Below are 22,611 nucleotides of genomic sequence, written 5' to 3'. Positions count from 1 at the left end.
CCTGTAGAGCTGGAAGTGTCAGCTGTCTAGGCTCCACATGCTCCTTATATGTTTGCCTCTCTACTAGGGTATTCTATGGGTGGGCCTACCCTTCCCACTGATTCTGTATTTGTGGGAGAGGATATAGATATAGATATAAATATAAATAAATATATACCATTTGATCCTCAAAACACCAGTGAGAGGTAGGTGCTATTATTTATCTTCATTTACAGTTGAGGAAACTGAGACAGAAGGAGGTTAAGTGACTTTGCAGCCTACAATCACAGAGCTAGTCAATGTTTGAGGCCCATTTTGAACTCATGTCTTCCTGCTTCCAGTTCCAGATCTCTTTCCATTAAGTAGATTCTACTTACCTCCTAAAGGAGTAAGTGTGACTATGTCTTTACACTTCTTTTACAAGCTGTGAATGGGCTCCTCCCAGTTTCACACACTTTATAATTGGTGAATAGGCCACTGGAGTATAAGCAAACCAAGGTTTCACACTTTTTACAAGCTGTGAATGGGCCACTCCAAATTTTGCATCCCTTACAGTCTATGAATGTAATACTCTTGGTGGCCATTCAAGGTCTAAAATGACCTTTGCTTCTTATGTTTACACTAGAATATTCCTAACTTCCCTTTATCACCTCTTATGAATTCACATATTTATCTAAGAGCTCCTGGATCCTGCATTTTTTCAACTGGTTGTGTGTGTGTGTATGTGTATGTGTATGTGTAATAATGAGTATGTCATTATTATTTAGATTCCCAGAGTCCTTCTCCAAGGTATGGAAGTGATACTGGGTTCCAACCAAGCTGGCAAGGCTTTGAGTACAGTCTGTAAACATCCCTGTGTCTGTTGTACCTAAACTCAGATAGATGGAGAGGCTCATCACAACAAGACTGGCCACCAGAGAATGCATTTGTCACCAGCAACTAATGAAGCCACCTTCTAAGGTAGGGAGGGAGGATGCCCCCCAGAAACCATGAACCTTTGAGGTATTGAAGAAATCTGAAAAATCCTACAGCATGTTTTCATCCCATGGCCCCTCTGGACACAAAGAATTCCCTGCTGTGCAGGAGTAGGGAGAAACCACCCAGAAAGCTTTCTGTCTTTGGTCCTCCTTGAGGAGAAAGGTGAAAAATTCTCCCTCCTTTTTGTTATTGGCCCATTTCAAGGCAATTAGCTTTTAATCCGAAGAGACTAGACCTGACACAGTTGGGTTTTCCCTCAGTGGCCCCAGACTCTGGGTTGAAGACATCAGGGACAAGTTCTCATCTGCCAATACCAAAGGACAAAAGGGAAAATTGTCAACACATTTTTCCCCATTAAGTCAAACACACATGGACACACATGGACACATGTTGGAACCTGCCCTACTTTCTCCCTACACATACACACATATACATACACACACACCTGCAGAGTATAAATTGAGCCAGAGAAAACTCCTTCCAAATTAAGTCTCGCTTCTGAAGCTTTCAGGTTGGCATCCTGTAGCTTTTGTTCACTTCTTTGTTCTTTCATTCATTCTTTCATTAAGTAATTCAATGAGCGTCTTCTATTTATGCAGCCTGGTATCTTTTGCTTCCTTTAAAGAACTCTCCCTTGGAATGTTCCCAGAGACTCTCGGTAAGTAGGTTGGTGTTTTTTACCTGAGAATTGAATGGCTGACATAGAACCCACTGTTATCTAGTAGAAAGAACACAGATTGTAGAATCAGATGACCTAGCTTTAAAGCCCTCCTCTGATATTGACTATGTGACCTTGGGCATGTCACTTCCCTTCATTGGACCTCCATCATTTCCCTTCTAAAATCAGGGCCTTGGACAAGATGCTCATCAAAGACCTTTTGACCTCTGAACTCCTACTTTTTAAAATGATTTCACAATGGGGATCCTCTGCTTAGAATTTACAAAAAATCTTCTGAAAATCCAAGGCCATTAGAAAAGGTATCGTTGACTGTCTTTTATTGCTATTCCCTAGGTTTTCAAGATGAAAAAGTCCTTCAGAATCATCTAGCCCAGAGTCTTCATCTTACAGATGAGGAAACTGAGGGGTGGTGTCACATAGGAGTGAGGACCATGTGGGTTGGATTTGTACCCAAAGCCTCTGACATGAAATCCAAGCTTTTGGCATATTTTAAAAATTCTTTCTGTATAACCAGTCTGTGAGGAAGGGAGTGCATTTTTTATCTGGTCCAAAAAAAGTCCAGAGGAGAAAACAGAGTCATAAAGGTCACAGGATTTGAGACATAAGGAATTTAGAGATCCTCTAGTCTAGTCCAACCCCCTCAATTTATTTTACAGATGAGATAACTGAGACTGGGGGATAGATACAGTGACTTATCCAAGGTCACACAGATTATAAGTAGCAGAGCTAGGGTTCAAACACTAGTCTACTAATTCTAAATAAAATGCTCCTTCCACACTGCCTTTCACATCAAAGTTTAAAACTCAAGACCCTGGAATAAGAAAATATCAGAGGAGGGCTTTGAACACAGGTTTTTGGACACTGTGATTCTTTCATTACAGCATACTGCTTCTCAAGAATTTACCAGCATCCAAATAGGTCTTTCCCACCAAATAGAGTGTGGGTAAAAGGCAACAGGAGAAGGGGACAGTATGGGATGAGATGGATAAATAGTGTCATGGAAGCAATGAACATGAGCTTGGACAGACTATGGGAGATACTGGAGGAGAGAAGGGCCCGGTGTGCTGTAGTCCCTGGGGTCACAGAGTCAGACACTACTGAATGACTGAACAACCAAATGTCTGTGTATGAGCAAGCTTCAACTTTTAAAAAACTGAAATCCAGTGACATCATTTATAGAATCCCAATACCACCAGATAACTGGTGAAACTGACTTTTTCACTTTTGAGGGAGGAAAATTTGAGCCCCAGGTAGAAATAGTCCATGCCTTTATGAGCGGAGACAAACTGATATGATGAATTTCTCTAGGTGTAATGGTATAGGGATGAGGTCTCTGGATTGGAAGGGAGGAGATTTGGGGTCTAGTTCTGCCACTTTGGGTAAGTCAGTCTATGTCTTTGGTCTCTATTTGCTTATCTATTACAAATGAATTGTTTGTGGGGGTAAGAAGTTGGATGAGGGCAGGGTTTCTTTTTCTTTTTTTGCTTTTTGAAGGGCCATTGGGGTTAAGTGACCTGCCCAAGGCCACACAGCTAGTGTTAAGTGTCTGAGGCCAGATTTGAACTCAGGTCCTCTTGACTCCAGGGTCGGTGCTCTCTTCACTGGGCCCCCTAGCTGCTCCAAGGGCAGGGTTTCTTGACTTATTTTGGATCCTTCAGCAGGCTGGTGAAGGCTGTGGCCCCCTTTGTAGAATGTAGATGAATTAGATTACAAAGTTAAAGTGAAATAGTTATCTAACATAAAAGAAAAACAAGGTCAAGGACCCCTGGGCTGGAGAATCCCTAAGGTCTCTTTCATCTTTAATCCCATGACCTCTCTGAGGCTTGTTTCCTCATTTGACCCTTTCTGAGCCAAAGTACAATGGGGACAACACATGCCCTATCTCTGAGATTGGTTGTACAGAAAGTACTTTGCAAACGTGGAAAGAATCCTGGCAGGTCACTTCTCCTTTCTGAACCTCAGTTTCCCACTCTATAAAATGAAGTAGTTGGACTAAATGGTCTCTGAGGTGCTCTCTAGCCCTTACATGTGTGTAGGGCACTGTAATCTCTCTGTGGCCAGGATGTTCAGTTAAGAGTAGTCTGAGGAGGCATATGGATCATTACTCTAATTTTCCATGTCAACTTGCATGTGTAGACAAAGAACTTCTAGGCAGAATCATTTACAAAAGGACACATTTTTTTTCTGGCCAATAACATACTGGCAAGAGGTCCTTGAGTGAAAAAAATACCACTGTTCACCCCAAAGGATTATTGGTTTGTGTCTATTGTTATTTAAAAAAACCAAGTTGTTGAATCAAAAAATATAAATATACCATAAATATATAAAATACCTATATATAAATAAAAATATAAGGATATATAAATATATAATATAAATATATTAAATTTTTCCTTTTTAAAATATATATAATATAAATATATTAAATACATTTTTAAAAAGAAAAAATACATTAAAAATTGATTTGGCCTGAATTCAGTTAGTTTTCTTTCAAATAAGTTTATTGGATAACAAGTCTCTTTGTAGGGTAGTTTTCATCTTGTACTGGGGTCTCAGGAAGGAGGGGAAGGGAGGGCACAGGGAGATTGGTCAACTGGATAGAGTTGGATGACCAGAAGATGCAGCTGGAGTTATTGAGAGTGGAAGCATGGAGAGGATGCTTAGAAGATCACCCCTGACTAGAGTCAGACTTGCCCAAGATTTGGGGTTCTTCTCTCCTGCCCTATCCAAGGAGAATCCCTTGGCTCACAGACTAGTAGCGGCAGAAGTAAACCAGTTTGGGCAAACCAAGGCCCACTAAATTATGTTTTCCTTCCCCCGCCCCCCCCAAAGCTGCCAGTGAATATAGAGCCAAACTGAAGCCAAGTAGGAGGAAACCTTTATAACAACGGTGTTGGGAGACAGGACTCATGTAATGAGAATACTTCAATAAGGTTTTCAAAGGTTTTTTTTTTTAAGCAATTGGGCTTAAGTAACTTGCTCAAGGTTACACGGCCAGTTGTTTTTTGTGTGGGTGCCAAGTATCTGAGGCTGGAACCGATCCTGGGTCTCCTGACGCCAGGGCCAGCGGTCTTACTTGCTGCGCCACCTGGATGCCCCATCAAAGTGTTTTCATTATCATATCTCTGTGCAGGAAGTGTAATAAGTACTACTATCCCATTTTACAGATGAAAAAAATTGAGTCAGTGTTTGATCAATTTTTGACTCTAAAAATAAACCTTTATTGACCTCCAAATGGAGCAGGGCAATGGGAAGTTGGAGTATGGACTGGGCATGTGCCATGGGAATGGTGGACTCCTGGAGAGTAAGGTACATGGTATGTGTGCGTGTGTGGGGGTGGGGCAGATTATGCATCAAAAGGAAGAAACTCCTTTTTTTTTAAGCAATTGGGGTTAAGTAACTTGCTCAAGGTTACACGGCCAGTTGAGTGTCTGAGCCCGGGATTCGATCTCCAGGTCATCACAACACTGGAGCCAGTGCTCTTACTTGCTGAGCCACCTGGCTGCCCCTAAGGAAGAAACTATCAATGGGCCTTCTTAACCTCAGAGGCAGCGATGCTGCTGAAAAAGAGGAAAAACCACCAGGAACATCAGGAACCAAATCCTGAGGTTCTTTTTGCTGAGATCTGAAGCTCCCAAGAAAGTTCTGAGTGTCCTGGATGGCTAAAAGAAAATGGGAAACTGGGAGAGAAAAAAAACATAAAAAGGAAAGTGGGAAAAAATTTTAAAAGGAAAGTGGGACTTAACACAAAGGATGGATCATGGGATGCTAGATTTAGGGCTAAAAGGGCTTTCAGAGACCATCTAGTCTGACCCTTCTCCTTATTTTACAGAGGAGAAAACTGAGGCCCAGCCAGAAGAGGTGACTTATCTAAGTTCATACATAGGATCATAGATCTGAGAGCTATCATTTTAGAAGAGGAAACTGCTATGCATGGAGGGGAAGTGACTTGCCCAACATCACATATAAGATGCACAGCTAGAAGCAACCTCAGAGGCCCTTTAGCCCAAGCCCTTCATTTTATAGATGAAGAAACTATTTTTCAGAGGTCACAATATCATGTCTCTAGAGCTAGAAAGAACCTCGGAGGCCATCTAGTCCAGCCCCATCCTTTTACAGATGAAGGAACTGAGGCCCAGGGAGGGGGAGAGTCTTGCCCCATGTCACATGTAGGATCCTAGATCTACAGCTGGAAGGGACCCCAGAGTGGAATCCAACCTCCTCATTTTACAGAGGAGGAAACTGAGGCCCAGGGAGATTAATGGACTTGCCCCAAATCACACAGTAGGATTTGAACCCAGGTCTTTTGAACTCTAGATCAATGCTCTTTCTTCTATACTTTGCTGCCTCTCTTGGATGGTGCTTAGTGCAGTTTGACTGGAGTACTAGTACATTGTGGGGAGGAGTATGAAGGGTTGTGCAGCAAAAAAAAAAAACACTGCCGATAATTTCTTGGACTCTCTTCTCCTAGATAATGCAACCTAGCCTCGTGGAAGATGGCAATGTAACCACAGTGAGTGAGTTTGTACTTTGGGGGATTTCAGAAGACCCTGAGCAGCAGAAATTCCTGTTTGGTCTCTTCTTGCTCATGTACACTGTGACCTTGGCGGGCAACCTGGGCCTCATCTTTCTCATCAGGATCTACCCCAAGATCCACACCCCCATGTACTTCTTTCTTAGCCACCTTTCCTTTCTTGATTCCTGCTACTCTTCAGTCACAGCTCCCAGAATTCTGAGGGATTTGCTGTCAGAGAACAAAATTATTTCTTGGTCTGGATGTATGACACAGCTGGGCTTGTTCATTGTCTTGGCCTCGGCAGAACTTTATCTCTTGGCCTCCATGGCTTATGACCGCTACGTTGCCATCTGCAACCCACTGCTTTACCCAGTACTCATGTCCTCGTGGGCTTGTACTTCCCTTGTGGCTGTTTGCTATACTGTTGGGCTCATCAATTCCTTGACAGTAACGAGCTCCATCTCAAAGCTCTCCTTCTGCAGGGCCAACATGGTCAAGAGCTTCTTCTGTGACATCCGCCCACTGTTGGCTCTGTCCTGCTCTGACACTCAGGTCTGTAATATCCTGGTCTTTGCCTTTGGGGCCTTTATCCAGATGACCTCACTACTTGTGATTGTAGTCTCCTACACATTCATCATCATTGCCATTATGAGAATCCGACTAGCTGAAGGCAAACGCAAAGCTTTTTCCACCTGTGCCTCCCATATGACTACTGTTAGTCTGTTCTATGGGACACTTATATTCATATATTTACGGCCCACTTCCAACTCAGCCCCAAATCAGGACCAAGTGGTCTCCATATTTTACACAATGGTCATACCCATGTTGAATCCTGTTATCTATAGTCTGAGGAACCAGGAAGTGAAACAGGCCCTGAAGAAGGTCCTGTCTAGGATCCTATATAAGGGCCAAGTTGTGCAGACATAATCATTGATTTATATCTAAACAAGGAAAAGGGACCTTTTCTAGCTCATTGATTAATTCATGGTAGTAATAAGGACAAAGTAATTAACATGGGGGTGACAGCAGTTCAAAAACTCAACTGAAATGGGGGAGACATGATTAGGCAGCAGTCTGCCCTGATCTGAGGGACCTAAGTACCTTAGGCCTATAACCTTAAGGTGATGCAATATGATAGGACAGACCAAAAAAAAGCTCTGATGTATTCTTGGGCTTCATTAAGAGAGGTATGATGTTGAGGACTAGGTAACGACAGTCTCATGGTCTTTGATCCTATTTAGGCACATTTTGAGAAGCATGTTCTGTTTGGCTGCCCCAGTTTTGGAAGGACATTTAGAATCTGTAAAGTGTGTAGCAGGGCTGGTGGTGGGGAGATAAACAGGCAAAGGGATTCAAGCTCATGCCATATGAAAACTGGTTTAAGGAATTGGAGATGTTCAACATGGGGGCATGGGAAACATGGTAGCCATCTTTAAATATATGAATATCTGAATGTGGAAGAGGGATTTTTCTGTTATAACAAGATAATTCAAAAATCTATATCAATTTTATAGTTATTTTGTCACTTTCTATAAAGAATCTCCTCAACAATTTGATTAACATAGTGCTAAATCTACAGACTAATTTGAATTCTATAATAATTTTTTCATATACTGGCATGATGCAGTCATGGACACTGAACATCTTTCCACTCATTTATGTCTTCCTTAATTTTTATAGAAATTGTTTTGTTGTTATATAAGTCCTATGCGTGTCTAGGTAGGTTGTCTCACAAATATTTAATGCAGTTCATTGTTATTTTCAGTGGCATTTCTCTTTCTAGTTCTTCCTCATGGTTTGCTAATAATATACAGAAATGCTAATGATTTTGTGAATTTATTTTGTGTATCCTACTTTGCTGAAGCTATTGTCTTTATTGCATTGGGGAGGGATGGTGGTTTTCTAAGGGTTTTCTAAGTAGATTGTCATATCATTTCTGTCAGTATGTTCTATACCTGTCTTTCTAGGTACTTCTATTCACAAACTGGGGTTAATCCTTAACTCTTTTCTCTCTTTAATTCTCTGTATCCAATAATCAGATTACAGATGTAGAATTGGAAGGCATCTCAAAGGTCATTTAGTCCAATACCCTTATTTTAAAGATGAAGAAAGTGAGATCCAGGTGTGGGGAGTATGATTTTGGGCAACATAACACAGGTAGAACATATCAGAGGTAGGATTTGAACCCAGATCCTCTGATTCTAAAGCCAGTACTCTTTCTACTGACCAATGTGGCCTCCTAATTATTTGCTAAGTTTTCTTTATTCTATCTTCTCAACATTACTCTCATCTTTTTCTTTTCTTCTCATATAAACACCATTCTAATTCAGACCTTTATCTCTCACTTGCATTAATAGTCTCCTAACTGGATTGCTTACTAGCCCCTGCCTTCTCCAGTCTACACTGCTGCCAAAGTGATACCCCTAAAGCACAGGTTTGACCTCATCACTCTGTTTCTCAAAAGTTCCAGTGATCTCCATTGCCTCTAGGATCAAATCCCAACTCCCCCATTTGGAATTTAAAGCTACTCATAGTATGGGTACAATTCCAGGGCTACTAGACCTTACTTTGCTTCATGCACTCTATAGTATGGTCAAACTGGACCAAAAGCTTTTCTTCTAACACAACACCCACCTCTGGACCTTTTTAAAGATACCTCCTTGAAATGCATTACTCTCTCATATATGCTTCTTGGATTCTTAACTCTCTTCAATGCTCAGCTCAAGGGTCATCTCCTAAATGAGGCCTTACCTGATTCACCTGACTGCTAGTGCCCCCTCAAATAAATTTGTATTTCCCTTGCACAAGAGAATATAGATGTAAAACCTTAAATATATTCTAAATATATATATATATGTTCTCTCTATATAGAACATATACATATATATATATAAATTCTCTTGCACAAGAGAATATAGATGCAAACCTTAAAGTAGTGTATTTTTTTGCCACTGCTACTACTCCTGCCACTATAGCTACTGTTGCTACTACTAGTACTGTAATTACTATAATCATCATCATCAGTGTATATATTGTTTCTTCTGATACAGAACATAAGGGCAGGGGCTGATTTGCTTTTGTCTTTGTATCTCCAGCTTCTAGTCTGGTACCTGGCATATCGTAAACAATTAATGCTTGTTAATTGTGATTGGCTGGTTAATATTATCCATAAAAACATAGAAATGGTTGGTTGAGATTATCCACAGAAAGAGATAATTTTCCCTTTCATTGGCAATGCTCATTCCCTTAATTTAATTTTCCTGTCTTATTGATATAGCTGACATTTTTAGTATAGTCCCAAAAGGAGACTATGAATATCCCTGCTTCACCCCTGATCTTATTTGGAAAGCTTCCAGAATTTCTCCTTTACAAATAATGATAGGTCTTAGCTTTAATTAAATCTTTTCGATCATATTACAGAAAGGTCATTCCATCTCTTTGCTTCATAGAATTCTTAACACAAATGAGTTCTGTATTTTGCTAAAGACCTTTCTGCATCTACTGAGATGTTCATGTCATTTTTGTAACTTCTATTATTAACAGACTAACTATACTAATTGTGACATTAATATTGAACAATGCTTGTATTCTTGCTAATAATAATAAAAAACCCAACAACTAGATTTCATGTCTGAGCAGCATCATAATCTTGGAGTAAGTGGTTCTCTGTATAACTCTGTGTCTTGCACAGGGGCTGTGAATTGCCCATGGGCTTGGAATGATTCACCAAAAAAAAGCATTTGTGGAGTAGATTGAGAGGCAGGTGCCCTACCCCACCCTGTTCCCCTATTGGAAATGAGATGGTTCCCCTGGGGTTGGGATAATCCCTTTGTGACTAGGCATTTGAAGTTGTATACTGAGCTACAAGACAGGATAAAAGGTGTGTTATTTTTACAATCTCTTCTTATAATAAAAATACTAGCTAGTATGTATAAGGTGCTTTAAGGTTTGCACGGCGCTTTACAAATATGATCTCTGCTTGATCCTTACAATAACCCTGGGAAGTAGCTGCTATTATTATCTCCATTTTGCAGATGAGGAAACTGAGGCACAGAAAAGTTAGTGACTTGCCCAGAGTCACACAGCTCATGAGTGTCTGAAGCAGATTTTAACTCAGGACTTCCTGACTTAGAATCCAATGCTCTACCCACTGTGATACTTAGCTGCTTTTTAAAAAATTAGGACTTTCTGGAAAGCCATGAGACAAGGAATTCAGAGTTGGAGGATGTGCCAGGAATGGATAGATTACATCTGCCCTAACCCATCCCAGCTCCCCCTGCCCCCTATACACACTGCAACTGATCCTGACCAGGGGTATATGACAAGGAATCCTATTGGGATAAAGGCATAAACTGAGAAATGGGAGGGAAATCCCTATTGTCCTTTGGTCCATTAAAAAATAAGATAATTTTCTGAAATATGCTACAAAAGGAGAAAGTTAAAAAACCCCTCAAACTACTGCCTTATTCTCCTCTGCATCTGCCTTCTTCAGCCATATTTATTTCTTTACTGTGGTTTTCTCTAGCACTCATACCTGTGTGTGACATCCACTTTGTTGGGGTGGGCCATCTAGGGAATTTACACTAAGATATTTGCCAAGGTTGTGATCTGCAGTGAGAGATGACTTGCCTGTGTGGTACAGAGGCAAGCATACTGAATTTGGAGTCAGAAGTGTGAATCCTCACTCTGCTCCTTATCAGCTGGGTGACCTTGGGCAAGTCACGTCACTCCCTTGGGCCTCAGTTTCATCCTTTATAAAATAAGAGATTCTGAATAGATGACCTCTAAGGTCCCTTTCAGCTGAAACCTCCTATGAGGCTAGGATAGTTAGAAAATAGAGCTAAGTGTCAAAATGACTGTGGCAGCAAGTGGCCACAGCAGTGTTGGTCCCCTTCATTCTGGCCACTCTTACGCAAAGGAGTCTTTATTTCCATTTCTGCTTCATTCTTCTGGCATGTATTACATTCTCTTCTTTAACTTGTGAGTAAGAACTGGCCCTACTTTTCCATCTGCATTCCATAGAACTAATATCTTTTTCCCAAGGGTTGGCTTAAAAGCGAAAGGGACATATGATCCATTGGGGATGATTGTGACCTTCCACTAGCAGGGTGGATTCTTCAAGTGTTTCTCCTGGGGGTAAAACTGGGTTGGCACCAAGTCATTCTCATTCTCTAAAGTAATTCCCCTTGGCATAAAGGGAGGGAGGAAGAAAGAAGAACTCTGATCAGTGCAATGACCAATCACGATTCCAGAGGATTCATGATGAAGCCTTCTGATGGAGAGGCAAAGGATTCAACATGTGGAACAAGACGAAAATCATTGGATATGGCCAATGGAAGAAATTTGTTTCTCTTGACTGCATATTTGTCAAAAGTTTCCTTTTTCCTTTTTCCCAATTGGGTGGAGATGTGGGAGGGAGAGAAAAATGTTTGAAAATTAAAAAAAGAAAAGAGAGGTGGTTAGAAAATGAAGGTCAAGGGGCGGCTAGGTGGCACAGTGAGTAAAACGCCAGCCCCGGAGTCAGGAGGACCCGAGTTCGATTCCGACCACAGACACTTAACACCCACACAAAAAAACTAACCGTGTAACCTTGGGCAAGTTACTTAATCCCAATTGCCCTCCAAAAAGAAAAGAAAAGAAAAGAAAAGAAAAGAAAAGAAAAGAAAAGAAAAGAAAAGAAAAGAAAAGAAAAGAAAAGAAAAGAAAAGAAAAGAAAAGAAAAGAAAAGAAAAAAGAAAATGAAGGTCAAGCTATCAGAGGCATCAAGAAAAACTCTTAGGAGTCAGATAACTTCCAAGGCTTAAAGTACACTTAAGGAGCAAGAAGTTGAGTCCTGAAACTTAGGAAGTACCTTTGAGGCTCAGACAGGGAAAAGTTGCATGAAGATTTTTAAGGGGTAAGGGTAGGGTATGAGCCACTTTCTTTAATTTTGTATAGGTGAGGTCAAAACCATCCCACTCCATTTTAACTGGGTGGTAACACATGCCAACCAATCAAAAAGAAATTTGATGACATGATACCAAACAAGTGATCTGTTCTGCTTGGCTGTTGGATTTCATTTTACCATCTGGATCCAGTATGAAAGCACTGAGTTTGCCAAACTGGGAAGCTTTTTCAGAAATCTGATAATGTAGTTATCCAGAATACCACTGCGGAGAAATCACCCTGGGGGAAAGGAGAGGCCTCAGCTCTTCTTCCTTCTCACTAACCTATTACCCACCCCCACCTCACTTTGACCAGAGAAGTACTTTTCCATCTTCAAAAGATTTAGAGGTGTTGTCCCATCAGCATCCTAAATGGCTTCCCCAAATTTGGTGACAGTGTTGAATCATTGGGAGCCAAGCATAGACTTTGTTCATAGTTCTTCAAGGAATTCAGCAAAAAAGACTACTCCACTCCTAAAAGGAATTTGTTGAACACTCCAAAAATGGGGAAAATGTCTTAGAGCAACCAAGAATTGTTACCTAAACTTTTGTTACATGTGTGGTCTAAGCTCAAATGCACTTTCTTCTGGATTCTGTATGTACTTGTTGGAAAGTAAGTGTGTGATAGACTTTGTGTGTGGAGGGGAGTATTATACCAGAACTGTTCCTATTTTGTTCCATCTCAGTAAATACTCCTTTCTAAAAGTATTCAAGACCTGTTGACTAAATGATTCTCAACTGACAATCCTGGGGGAAAACATATTTTAGCCTATGACACTGGAGATCCATGTCACAGTTAACACAGTTAACCCCAGAACCCTGAGGGGGAGATAGAGCTAAACTCTGGAGATCTGGATCATTAGTGGAAATAAGAACTAGTATCCTAACTTAGAGCTAAGGATTGAAGAGTCCTTAGAGCATAAATAAGCCATGCTTCATTTTTATTCTGAACAAACAAAACAAGCATTTCCATATACACAGTAGCACATGAAAAGAGGACCGTAGACAAAACTGCAAGGCTCTCTGACATCAGCTTGTTTTTCTTTGTAAATATCTATTAAGTTCGACTTGTAGCTTTCAGAGCTGTTCGGACTGTCTATGCCTGTGGGAGTCACTATCCCACACCTTAGTCAGGGATTAAAGTGAGGTATCCTGGAAATGATTGATGGGGGCCTAAGAGTAGACAGGGCCTGCCTGAGCTCCATATTGATTGATGGGATAGAGAAGATTCCAGAGGATGAAAAACAGCAGCCAGGGCAGCCAAATCCATAGCAAGGAAAGCAGGACTGAGTTAATATTAAGGTCAAGACCCTTCAGAAGAAAGTTGAGCAGAAGGGAACTCAAGGAGGAGACAAATGTTCTGTAACTATTGAAGTCCAAGATTAATGACAAGAACCTTTGTCTGTGAAATCATTAACCTTTACATCTATTGCAATACTCCTCCATACCATAGATTCCCTTTGTAAGGCTTTATACGAAATGCCCCTTTAAATACCTAAGAAATTGCTGTTATTTGGGGGGGGGGCTTAGGAAATTCTATGGTACTTCTGAAGCAGGGGGCTTGAATAAAGGAACTGGGGGATTGGTGGCATCAGTGATCTAAGACTTGTCTGAGTTTATATGCTACAGAAAATCCCAAGACAGGGTTCCTGCCCTGGTAGGGACCCCAAGAAGCCTAAACTCTTACCAGGGAGGCCAAATATATCAAAGAAACTACACATAAAAAACTATCTATGTATATGTATATGTATACACTATTTATGTATATATCTATGTATGTATGAATTTATCTAACAGGCTGTAGAGGGTAGCACCAAGATACATTCAGTACTGGTTGAGGTCATTCAAAGGGAAGTTTTTTTGGAGGAGGGGGCTGAGAATGATAGTGACTGGCAGTGGTTTGAAGAAATAGAACTACTATGACAATTGTGTGGTATGACAACTGTTCAAACGTGCTTGATGTCAACAGGCTAATTCTGTGCCATCTTTCAGATGGAATCTTATGGATGGACAAGAATCTGTGTTGTTTCTCTGTGCCTTAATCAAAGCTCTGTGTCTACAGAGGTGAAGAAGTGAGGCACTATGAGGCAGTAAGTATTTGGCACTAGGTATGGAGTAAGAAGACCTGGGCTTCACTTGTGTCATTGATATTTACTAAGGTTTGGGACCTTGGCTAAGTCACTTTCCATGTGTGAGTCTTAGTTTTCTACCCCAACTCCAACTTTGTAAAATTATGGCCATAATACCTCCTTCTCACAGTGGAACTGGGAGAAAAGAACTTTGCATACATATGTGTAAGATGCTATAGAAATGGGAACTGTGATGATCATTTGAGAGGAAGACCCTATCCCAAGGAATCTCTCCATAGATGAGTGGCTATACAAAGTAGAAGGTGAAGCTACTTTTTCTTTAACATGTGCACTTTTATTTGAACTGGTCTTAAGTCAGTGTACAGGTAAAGCTCTTCCCCTCCCCCAAGTACTGGCACCAATCTCAAAACTCACAGGGAGACTAGAAAAGTCCTCATTCACATCTATGTTGGGGGCAGGGAGCCATTCCATATGGCTGACAATTAAAAAAAAAGGAACAAGTATTAAGGCGGAATATACAAAAAGTTTTTTTAAGGATTACGTAATTTACACTTAAAGCCATACTAGTACCTCCCCCCTCCCCCTCCCCCTCGGGATCTGTTACATCGCTCCTTGACAGCCTTCACAGAGGCCTGTAACTGTCACAATGCATTAGACGGTATTTGGAATGATTATTAAAAAAAAACAAATGTACAATCAGAGTCCTGAAGACTCCCTGGAGAACTTTGGGGATGTTTGCCTCCAACATACCTAGACTGCTCATCACCTTCACCATTCCAGTTTTTAAGTCCTGAGTCAAGTGCCAAAAAAAAAAAAACACAAAAACAAATAAAGCCATGCCAATCTCATCTCTTTTTTTGGGCACTTATGTCATCATGTCACACCCTTTGACAAAAAAAAAATAAAAAAACAACACAAACAGTCCATTTAGAAGCATTTGCGGTGGACAATGGAGGGCCCTAATGCATCATACTCTTGCTTGCTGATCCACATCTGCTGGAAGGTGGAGAGAGACGCCAGGATGGAGCCTCCAATCCAGACAGAGTATTTGCACTCGCTCAGGCGGGGCAATGATCTTGATTTTCATTGTGCTGGGAGCTAGAGCTGTAATCTCCTTCTGCATCCTGTCAGCAATGCCTGGGTACATGGTGGTACCACCTGACAACACGGTGTTGGCATACAAATCCTTACGGATGTCAACATCACACTTCATGATTGAGTTGAAGGTAGTTTCATGGATTCCACAGTATTCCATACCTAAGAAAGATGGTTGGAAGAGAGCTTCTGGGCACCAGAACCTCTCGTTGCCAATGGTGATAACCTGACCATCAGGGAGCTCATAGCTCTTTTCCAGAGAGAAGCTGGATGCAGCGGTGGCCATCTCCTGCTCAAAGTCTAGGGCGACATAACACAGCTTCTCCTTGATGTCATGCACGATTTCCCTCTCAGCTGTGGTGGTGAAACTGTACCCTCTCTCGGTCAGGATCTTCATGAGGTAGTCTGTCAGATCACGGCCAGCCAGATCCAGATGGAGGATGGCATGGGGAAGGGCATAACCTTCATAGATGGGCACAGTGTGGGTCACACCATCACCGGAGTCCATCACAATACCAGTGGTACGACCAGAGGCATACAGGGACAGCACAGCCTGGATGGCAATGTACATGGCTGGGGTATTGAAGGTCTCAAACATAATCTGAGTCATCTTTTCTCTGTTGGCTTTGGGGCTCAGGGGGGTTTCTGTGAGCAGCACAGGGTGCTCTTCAGGGGCCACGCGGAGCTCGTTGTAGAAAGTATGCCAGATCATCTCCATGTCATCCCAGTTGGTGACAATACCATGTTCAATGGGGTACTTCAGGGTCAGAATACCTCTCTTGCTCTGGGCCTCATCCCCCACATAGCTGTCTTTCTGGCTCATGTCCACCATCACACCCTGATGTCTGGGGCACCCAACAATGGAATGGAAGACATCCCGAGGGGTATCGTCTCCTGCAAAGCCATCTTTGCACATTCCAGAGCCATTGTCAACAATGAGAGCAGCAATATCATCATCCATAGTGAACTTTGAAGCGGCAAGTTTAAACCCTTAAGAGAAGAGAGGAGGTGGTGCCTCACCTGGAGGCAGGGGGGAGGCAAGTGCACGCTGGGTGGAAGAGCTCACAGCTCGAAACTACCATTTCTAACAGGCCATGATCCATTAGTTTGATTGAATATACAGCAGCTACCGCTGGGGAGTGGGATGGGTGGCCAAGGAGTGGGGGTCCAATAGCCACAGTTTGGTGGTGGCTGACTTTGGCTGTTCTGGAATCATGGATGACCCCTAATGTCAGGCTATCCTGTTTTGGAGTGTTTGCCTTGGCATATGCTGTCACCACCATGGGAACCCTTGATAGAGTCATCCTCTTTGGCATCAGCCCACATCTCCAAACTTACTTATATTTCTTCTTATGAAATCTATAATTTGTAAGATTTGCATTTCTCCTCTATCATGGCCCTCAACATGCTGAGGGATTCCTTGGATAACCACAAGATTATTTCCTTTGCTTGGCATGGGGTAAAACCGCTGTTGTTTCTGCTCATTGCCATCACTGAGTGCCACCTCTCGGCTCCATGTTGTATGTCTGCAGTGGCATACTATGCTACCCACCTTTCACTATGGTGTTGCTATGTCTGAGACACATTATATCCAGCCATTGGCTATTTTCTACATAGGTGAGGCCTCCAATGTCATTTTCCTTGGAGGTCTGATGTTTCTATTTAACTTCTATGACTTCAATGTCATCCTCAAGAGCTTTTGTGACGTTCCCCTACTCTTGGCCCTTTCCTGCTCAGACACACCTAAATGAGTTCCTTTTTTCCATTGGGGACATCTTCCAGTTAAGTTCCTTGATGATCATTTGGTTCTTGTCACTGTCATTGTGGCTGTCCTGAGGATTCACTTGACTGCAAGTAAATTCAAAGCCTTCCCTACCTTCTCCCATTTGACTGCTATCAGCCTCTTTTATGGGACCCTCATTTTCATGTATATTCAGCCCCCATCTAGCTACTTTACTGTCCTGAATAGTCTCTGTTTCCTACAAGTTGATATTTCCCATGGAAAACATCTTGAGGGACAGGGAAGTGATAGAATTCAAGAAATAGATGCCCTTTTAAGGATTAAAACTAGTCTAAGAAACCCACTAAGGGACATTCGATCGATATTTTCCTTTCATCTAATGGAAAGTCCTTTTGGTAAGGTCTAATGGAAAGGACTCTTGGTAAATATTTTCCTTTGGTCTAATATGAGTTGAAGAGCTCTGAGTTTGGGTCCCAGCTCTGTCATTAAGGTCCTGTGCACCATGGTTACAAATAACTCACCGAACAAGCATCAGACATCTACTGTTATAATAATCTGTGATGATAAGATTTTCCTGAGACAGCTCAAACTGGGCGTCTGAAATGGTGGCTGAGACGCTGCCCTGTCAACCTTAGGGCACATTTGAGAGCCCCAGACATAACACTTACTGCAGGAAGACTTGGATCAAGTCACTTAAATTTTCTGAGCCTGTTTTTCCTCCTCAGAAAGATGGCAATAAGAGTTGTTGTGAAAAAACTCTTTGGTGACCCTTCAAACTCTCTAGAGACATGAGTAATTCTTATCATTAAAATTCTTCTTTGACGGCTGTGCTGTCTTTATATTTTATGCATTTGTCATCCCCATTATCTTATGTTTGAGGAACCAGGAGATTAAGTGGACAGTGAAGAGTACCTTAGAAAAGGTTTCAGTTCCCCTCAATACAAGTTCTTAGCTCTAGAGCTGAAAGGGACCTCAGAGGTCATCCAATTCAATCTCCTCATTTGACAGATGACAAAACTGAGACATAGAGAGATGAAACAACACCAAGGCCAAGTAGCTTGGAATCATCTGAAGTGAGACTCGAACTCAGGTCTTCCTGACTTCCCAACTCCACAACCAATGCTCTCTTTATGTACTAAACTACATTGCTCTCTCAAGCTGAGAAGCTTACATTTTATCTTAAAGGCAGAATGGAGATTTTTCAGCAGGGGAACAATGTTGTGTCTGTAACTTAGGAAGATTATTTTAGATTGGAGAGGAGAGAAATAAACAGTTATTAAGGCCCTACTGGGCATAAAAAGACAAAAATGATAGTTCTGTCTTCAAGAAGTTTATATTCTACCAGTCTATAATGTATACATTGAGAAGTAAAGAAAAAAATTGACAAAGTCATTTTGAGTCAAGTGAGGAAAGAGCACTTTCCACACATGAAGGACCAGTTATGCAAAGTCATCGAGGAGGAAGATGGGATATCATTGTCTAGGGAACAGGTAGTAAGCCAGTTTGCCTGGAATAGATAGTACATGAAGGGGAGTAATATGAAATAAAACTAAAAAGGTAATAGTACATGAAGGGGAGTAATATGAAATAAAACTAAAAAGGTAAATGGGAGTAAGATTACAAAAGGATTTGAAGTTCATGTGGAAGTGTTTTGTTTTCCTAGAGGAAACAGAGAGCCCTTGAAGATTGTTGAGTAGAGGAAGAACATTGTCAGGTCTGTGTTTTAGGATCATCCATTTATCAGCTGTGTGGAAGATAGACTAAAGACAGCAGAAGCTGGAGACTGAAGACCAATTAGGAGGAAATTAGAACAGAACAGGTAAGAGATGCTGAGGCCCTGAACTAGAAGGATGGGTGTGTGAGAAGGGTGCCGAGATTTGAGAGATACTGTGGAGGTAGAATCAAAACCTGGCAACTGATTGAAAATGGGGTGGGGGGGCAAGGATATAAATCTGACTGCCTGGAAAGCTCATGATTTCCTTAATAAAAATATGGATATTTGGAAAAAGAGTGAGTTTGGGGGAAAAATATAATGAATTCAATTTTGGACATGCTGAATTTGAGATATCCACTGGAGTATAATCTAGTAAGCAGTTGGTAATGCCAGACTAGACCTGCCAGATTACTGGACATATGGATTTAGGAGTTATTTGCACAGGGATAATTGAACCCTTGGGAACTGACAAGATCACTGAGAGAGGAGGTAAGAAGAGACCCCAGAACAGGTTTTTTGGGGGGTGCCCATTGTTAGGGGTCAGGATGTTGGTGATGATTCAACAAAGGGGACTGAGGAATGATCCAACAATTACTAGAAGAGGGCTGTGTGCCAGATATCAAGGGAGATGGTATACAAGATGAAGGGGTGGTTGACAGTTATCAAGCTACAGAGTGGTCAAGTAACATGAAGACGAATGAAAGACCATCACATTGTAAGGGTAAAAAATCACTGATAACCTTGGAGAAAAGGTTCAATAACCTCGGAAAATGAGGCAGATTGAAAGATCCCAGATCTGGTTATAGATTGAGCCCAAAGACTGAGCACATATTGAACACTAAGCCCAGTTACCCACTGATCACTAAGAATAGCATCTATATAATGCTCTAAAGTTTGCAAAGCACTTTACAGATACAATCTCATTTCTACTTCCCAACAACCCCATGGGGTGTTATTGTGGGATGTATTGCTGTCCCCATGCTACTGATAAGAAAACTGAGACTTGAAGACATTATGTGATTTGTCCAGTAAGCACTAGATTTGAACTCAGATCTTCCTGATTCTAAGCCCGGTACCCAGTCCCATATTCCATGTTGCCTCTGTCCCAAAGAGCTTTATCCCAGCTGATTCCTAACCATAGTCAGAGATCAGCTCCTAAATTCAGTCCCAAATGAAGTCTGAACCTGAACTCTAGCTATAAACTGAGTCCTAACTACAGCTCTAGAATCCTTACCCTAGACATAGACTGAAACCTGACCCTCTCCCCTGGCTACAAACTAATCCTTTATACTAACTCCTAAACTAGCTCACAGACTAAAACATAACCTTGGCCCCAAATTGTCATCTGATCCTAGCCTTAAGCAGATGCTGATGCCTAAACCCAACCAAAAGGAGACTCCCCAAACCAGATACCTCACAACCCCTAGTACCATGTAAGGATTAATGCACAGCACAGGCCAGAAACATAGCAATAGATGCTTCCATAGACCAATGCCAAATATACACTGATTCCAATTTCTGAGGCTCCAGGCTGAGCCCTAATACCAAACCCAGCCTGATCCCTAATTTTGATCCCAGAATTAGTCCTGATCTCAAACCCAGACTGCCCTTACAAAATGCCAGAATCACAAATTTTCAGGATTGGAAGGAACATCAGTGTCCATCTAGCTCAACTTATAATCCCAAAATGATCTGCCATACCACCCCCCTCCAAAGTGATCATACAGACTTTACTTGAAGACCTCCAATGAGCAGCCACTAAATACCTCCTAAGCTAGCCCATTATACTTTTTGGATAGCTCTAATGATTAGGAAGTTTTCCCAGACATTGAAAAGCAGCACAACATAGTGGATAGAGAGCTGACCTTGAAACCGAGAAGTCCTGTCTCTGATATATACTGGCTGTGTGACCATGGGCAAGTCATTTATCTTCTCCGTACTTTAGAGAGCTGAGTCTACAGATTTCAGAGAAGGTACCAAATGACATTGGTAGAAGGAGCTTCCTCATCTGGGAGCTCCCTATGCCAATGAAATCATATATCGAGTCTCTTTCCTTATCCTTTCCTGATAGCAAGCCCATATTGTCCTCTTTGTAATTGCTAGTTCTATTCTCTGGGGCGAAGCTGAACAAGTCTAGGAATGCCCCTTCATTCTTTTCCTTTGTAGGATAAACATCCCTGGTTTCTTCACCATCCTTTGCCCTCTATGGAAGCTCCCCAGCTTAACAACATCATTCTTAAGCTATGGTACTCAGAAGTGAATATAATATCCCAGATGTAGCCTGCCAAGGTCAGAGTAGAGAGAACTTTTTGTTCCTGGGAGCTATAATTCTTTTGATCAAGCCCCAAATCCCATTAGCTTTTTTTAAACTGCTGAGTCACACTGTTGACTTCTATTGAACTTGCAGCCCACCCATAGCCCCCAGAACCTTTTGCAGACAAATTCTTGTCTAAGCATACCTCTTCCAATCTTGAATATGTGAGGTCACTTTTGGGAACCCAAGCCTATGGCTTCCAATTTATTCCTATTGATTTTTATCTTTATTTGTTCTGGTCTAACATTTTAGCCCATGTTCTAGCCTATTTTTGGATCCTGACTCTCTTCCAATGTATTAGCTATGTCACCCATCTGTCACCTGGGAATTTGATAAGTCTACCATCTTTGTCTTTCTTTAAGTCATTGATAAAAACGTTAAACAGTACAGATCCCTGGGACAATCCACTGGAAATCTGCTCAGTTGACATCAAGTCATTCGTTATCACTCTTTGAGTCTATCCTTTCAATCAGTTTCAGCTCCATCCATCTTTTCTACAGGCGTGACATGGGATGGGTTGCCAAAAACTTTGCTAAACCCTGGGTAAACACTATCTCTGGCACTCCCCTAGTCTACTGCTTTAGTAAGTTTGTCCAGAAAACTAGAAAAAAAGAAGGCAAATTTGATATGATTTGTCCTTGATGACACTTTGTAATCACCACTTTGTTTTCTAGTTGTTCACTAACCACCTAGTAATGGAATTTTACCCAGAATCAAGTCAAGATCACTGGGCTAGACTTTGCAAAATTATCCTCTTTCCTTTTTAAAAAATTGGGACCACATTGAAATTAATCCCTTCTTGCAACCCTTCTCTGGCTCAGCAATCCCATCCACCAGTTCTTTTAGTACCGAGAGATACAGTCCTTTTATGGGCAGGGGACTTGAGTTCATTAGGGAGAAGCTATGTACTCCCTTACTCTGCTTCCTTATCTTGTTAGATGTCTTTGTTTTGTCTTTTCCAACCCATAGATCATTATTCTCTTTGGAGGAAGAAAATGGAAGAAAAATAATAACTGAGCAGCTTTCTGCTCTTCTCCCAGCAGCCATCATCCCAGCCACCATGAGCAGCAGCCCTATCCCTTCTTTGATTGTCCACTTTTCTCTAATGCAGTGTAAACAGCTCTTTTTGGTGTCTTTAGCTCTTGCCAGAATCAATTTGTTCTGAGATTTAGCACCCCTGACATTGTCCTTATGGTACTGTGCCATGCTTTTGTATTCATCCTCTTTTACCTGCCCTTTCTTCCAACTTTTGTACAATTCTCTAAGATTCTTAGTTGCTTGGTGAGTTCCTTTGGCATGCACATTAGTCTCCTTAGACAACTGCTGTTTTTCTTCCTCATCAGAATTATCTTTATTTGTGCCTCCTGAATTTCAAGTTTTCCAGCTGTCCTTGGTTGACTTTCCCTATAGGATGTTAATCCATGGCACCCTACCTGACCTTCCTCGGAATCCTGAGAAATTTGCTTTTCCCAATTTCCAGGAGTCTCAATAAGTATTCTTTTTCTTCAATATAGTCATTCTCCATGGCATCTACTCTATCATGTAGATGCTAGGTAAATGTCAGATTATGCCAGGATTTCC

The 22,611-nt window shown here is 41.5% G+C and overlaps 1 protein-coding gene and 1 pseudogene across 1 annotated transcript; one reads left to right on the top strand and one right to left on the bottom strand.

Annotated features, from left to right (window-relative positions):
• The first annotated feature begins 6,110 nt into the window (after window positions 1-6,110).
• On the top strand, window positions 6,111-7,079 carry LOC138150570 (olfactory receptor 5J3-like). The gene has a single exon (XM_069073996.1). The coding sequence runs from the start codon at window positions 6,111-6,113 to the stop codon at window positions 7,077-7,079; it is 969 nt and encodes a 322-aa protein (XP_068930097.1).
• A 7,399-nt stretch (window positions 7,080-14,478) lies between these two features.
• LOC138150665 (actin, cytoplasmic 1 pseudogene) lies at window positions 14,479-16,326 on the bottom strand (annotated as a pseudogene).
• Between the last annotated feature and the right edge of the window lie 6,285 nt (window positions 16,327-22,611).

The sequence above is a fragment of the Petaurus breviceps genome, unplaced genomic scaffold (assembly GCF_028583685.1).
Source record: "Petaurus breviceps papuanus isolate PSGF00001 unplaced genomic scaffold, PetGlider_PUasm1.0 90881, whole genome shotgun sequence".
Taxonomy (NCBI): domain Eukaryota; kingdom Metazoa; phylum Chordata; class Mammalia; order Diprotodontia; family Petauridae; genus Petaurus; species Petaurus breviceps.
The sequence above is the reverse complement of the archived record's forward strand: the minus strand, read 5'-3'. Positions and strand labels throughout refer to the sequence as shown.

Excerpts from the sequence above, each read along its gene's own strand:
- LOC138150570 (XM_069073996.1), top strand. The coding sequence starts at position 6,111 with ATGCAACCTAGCCTCGTGGAAGATGGCAATGTAACCACAGTGAGTGAG.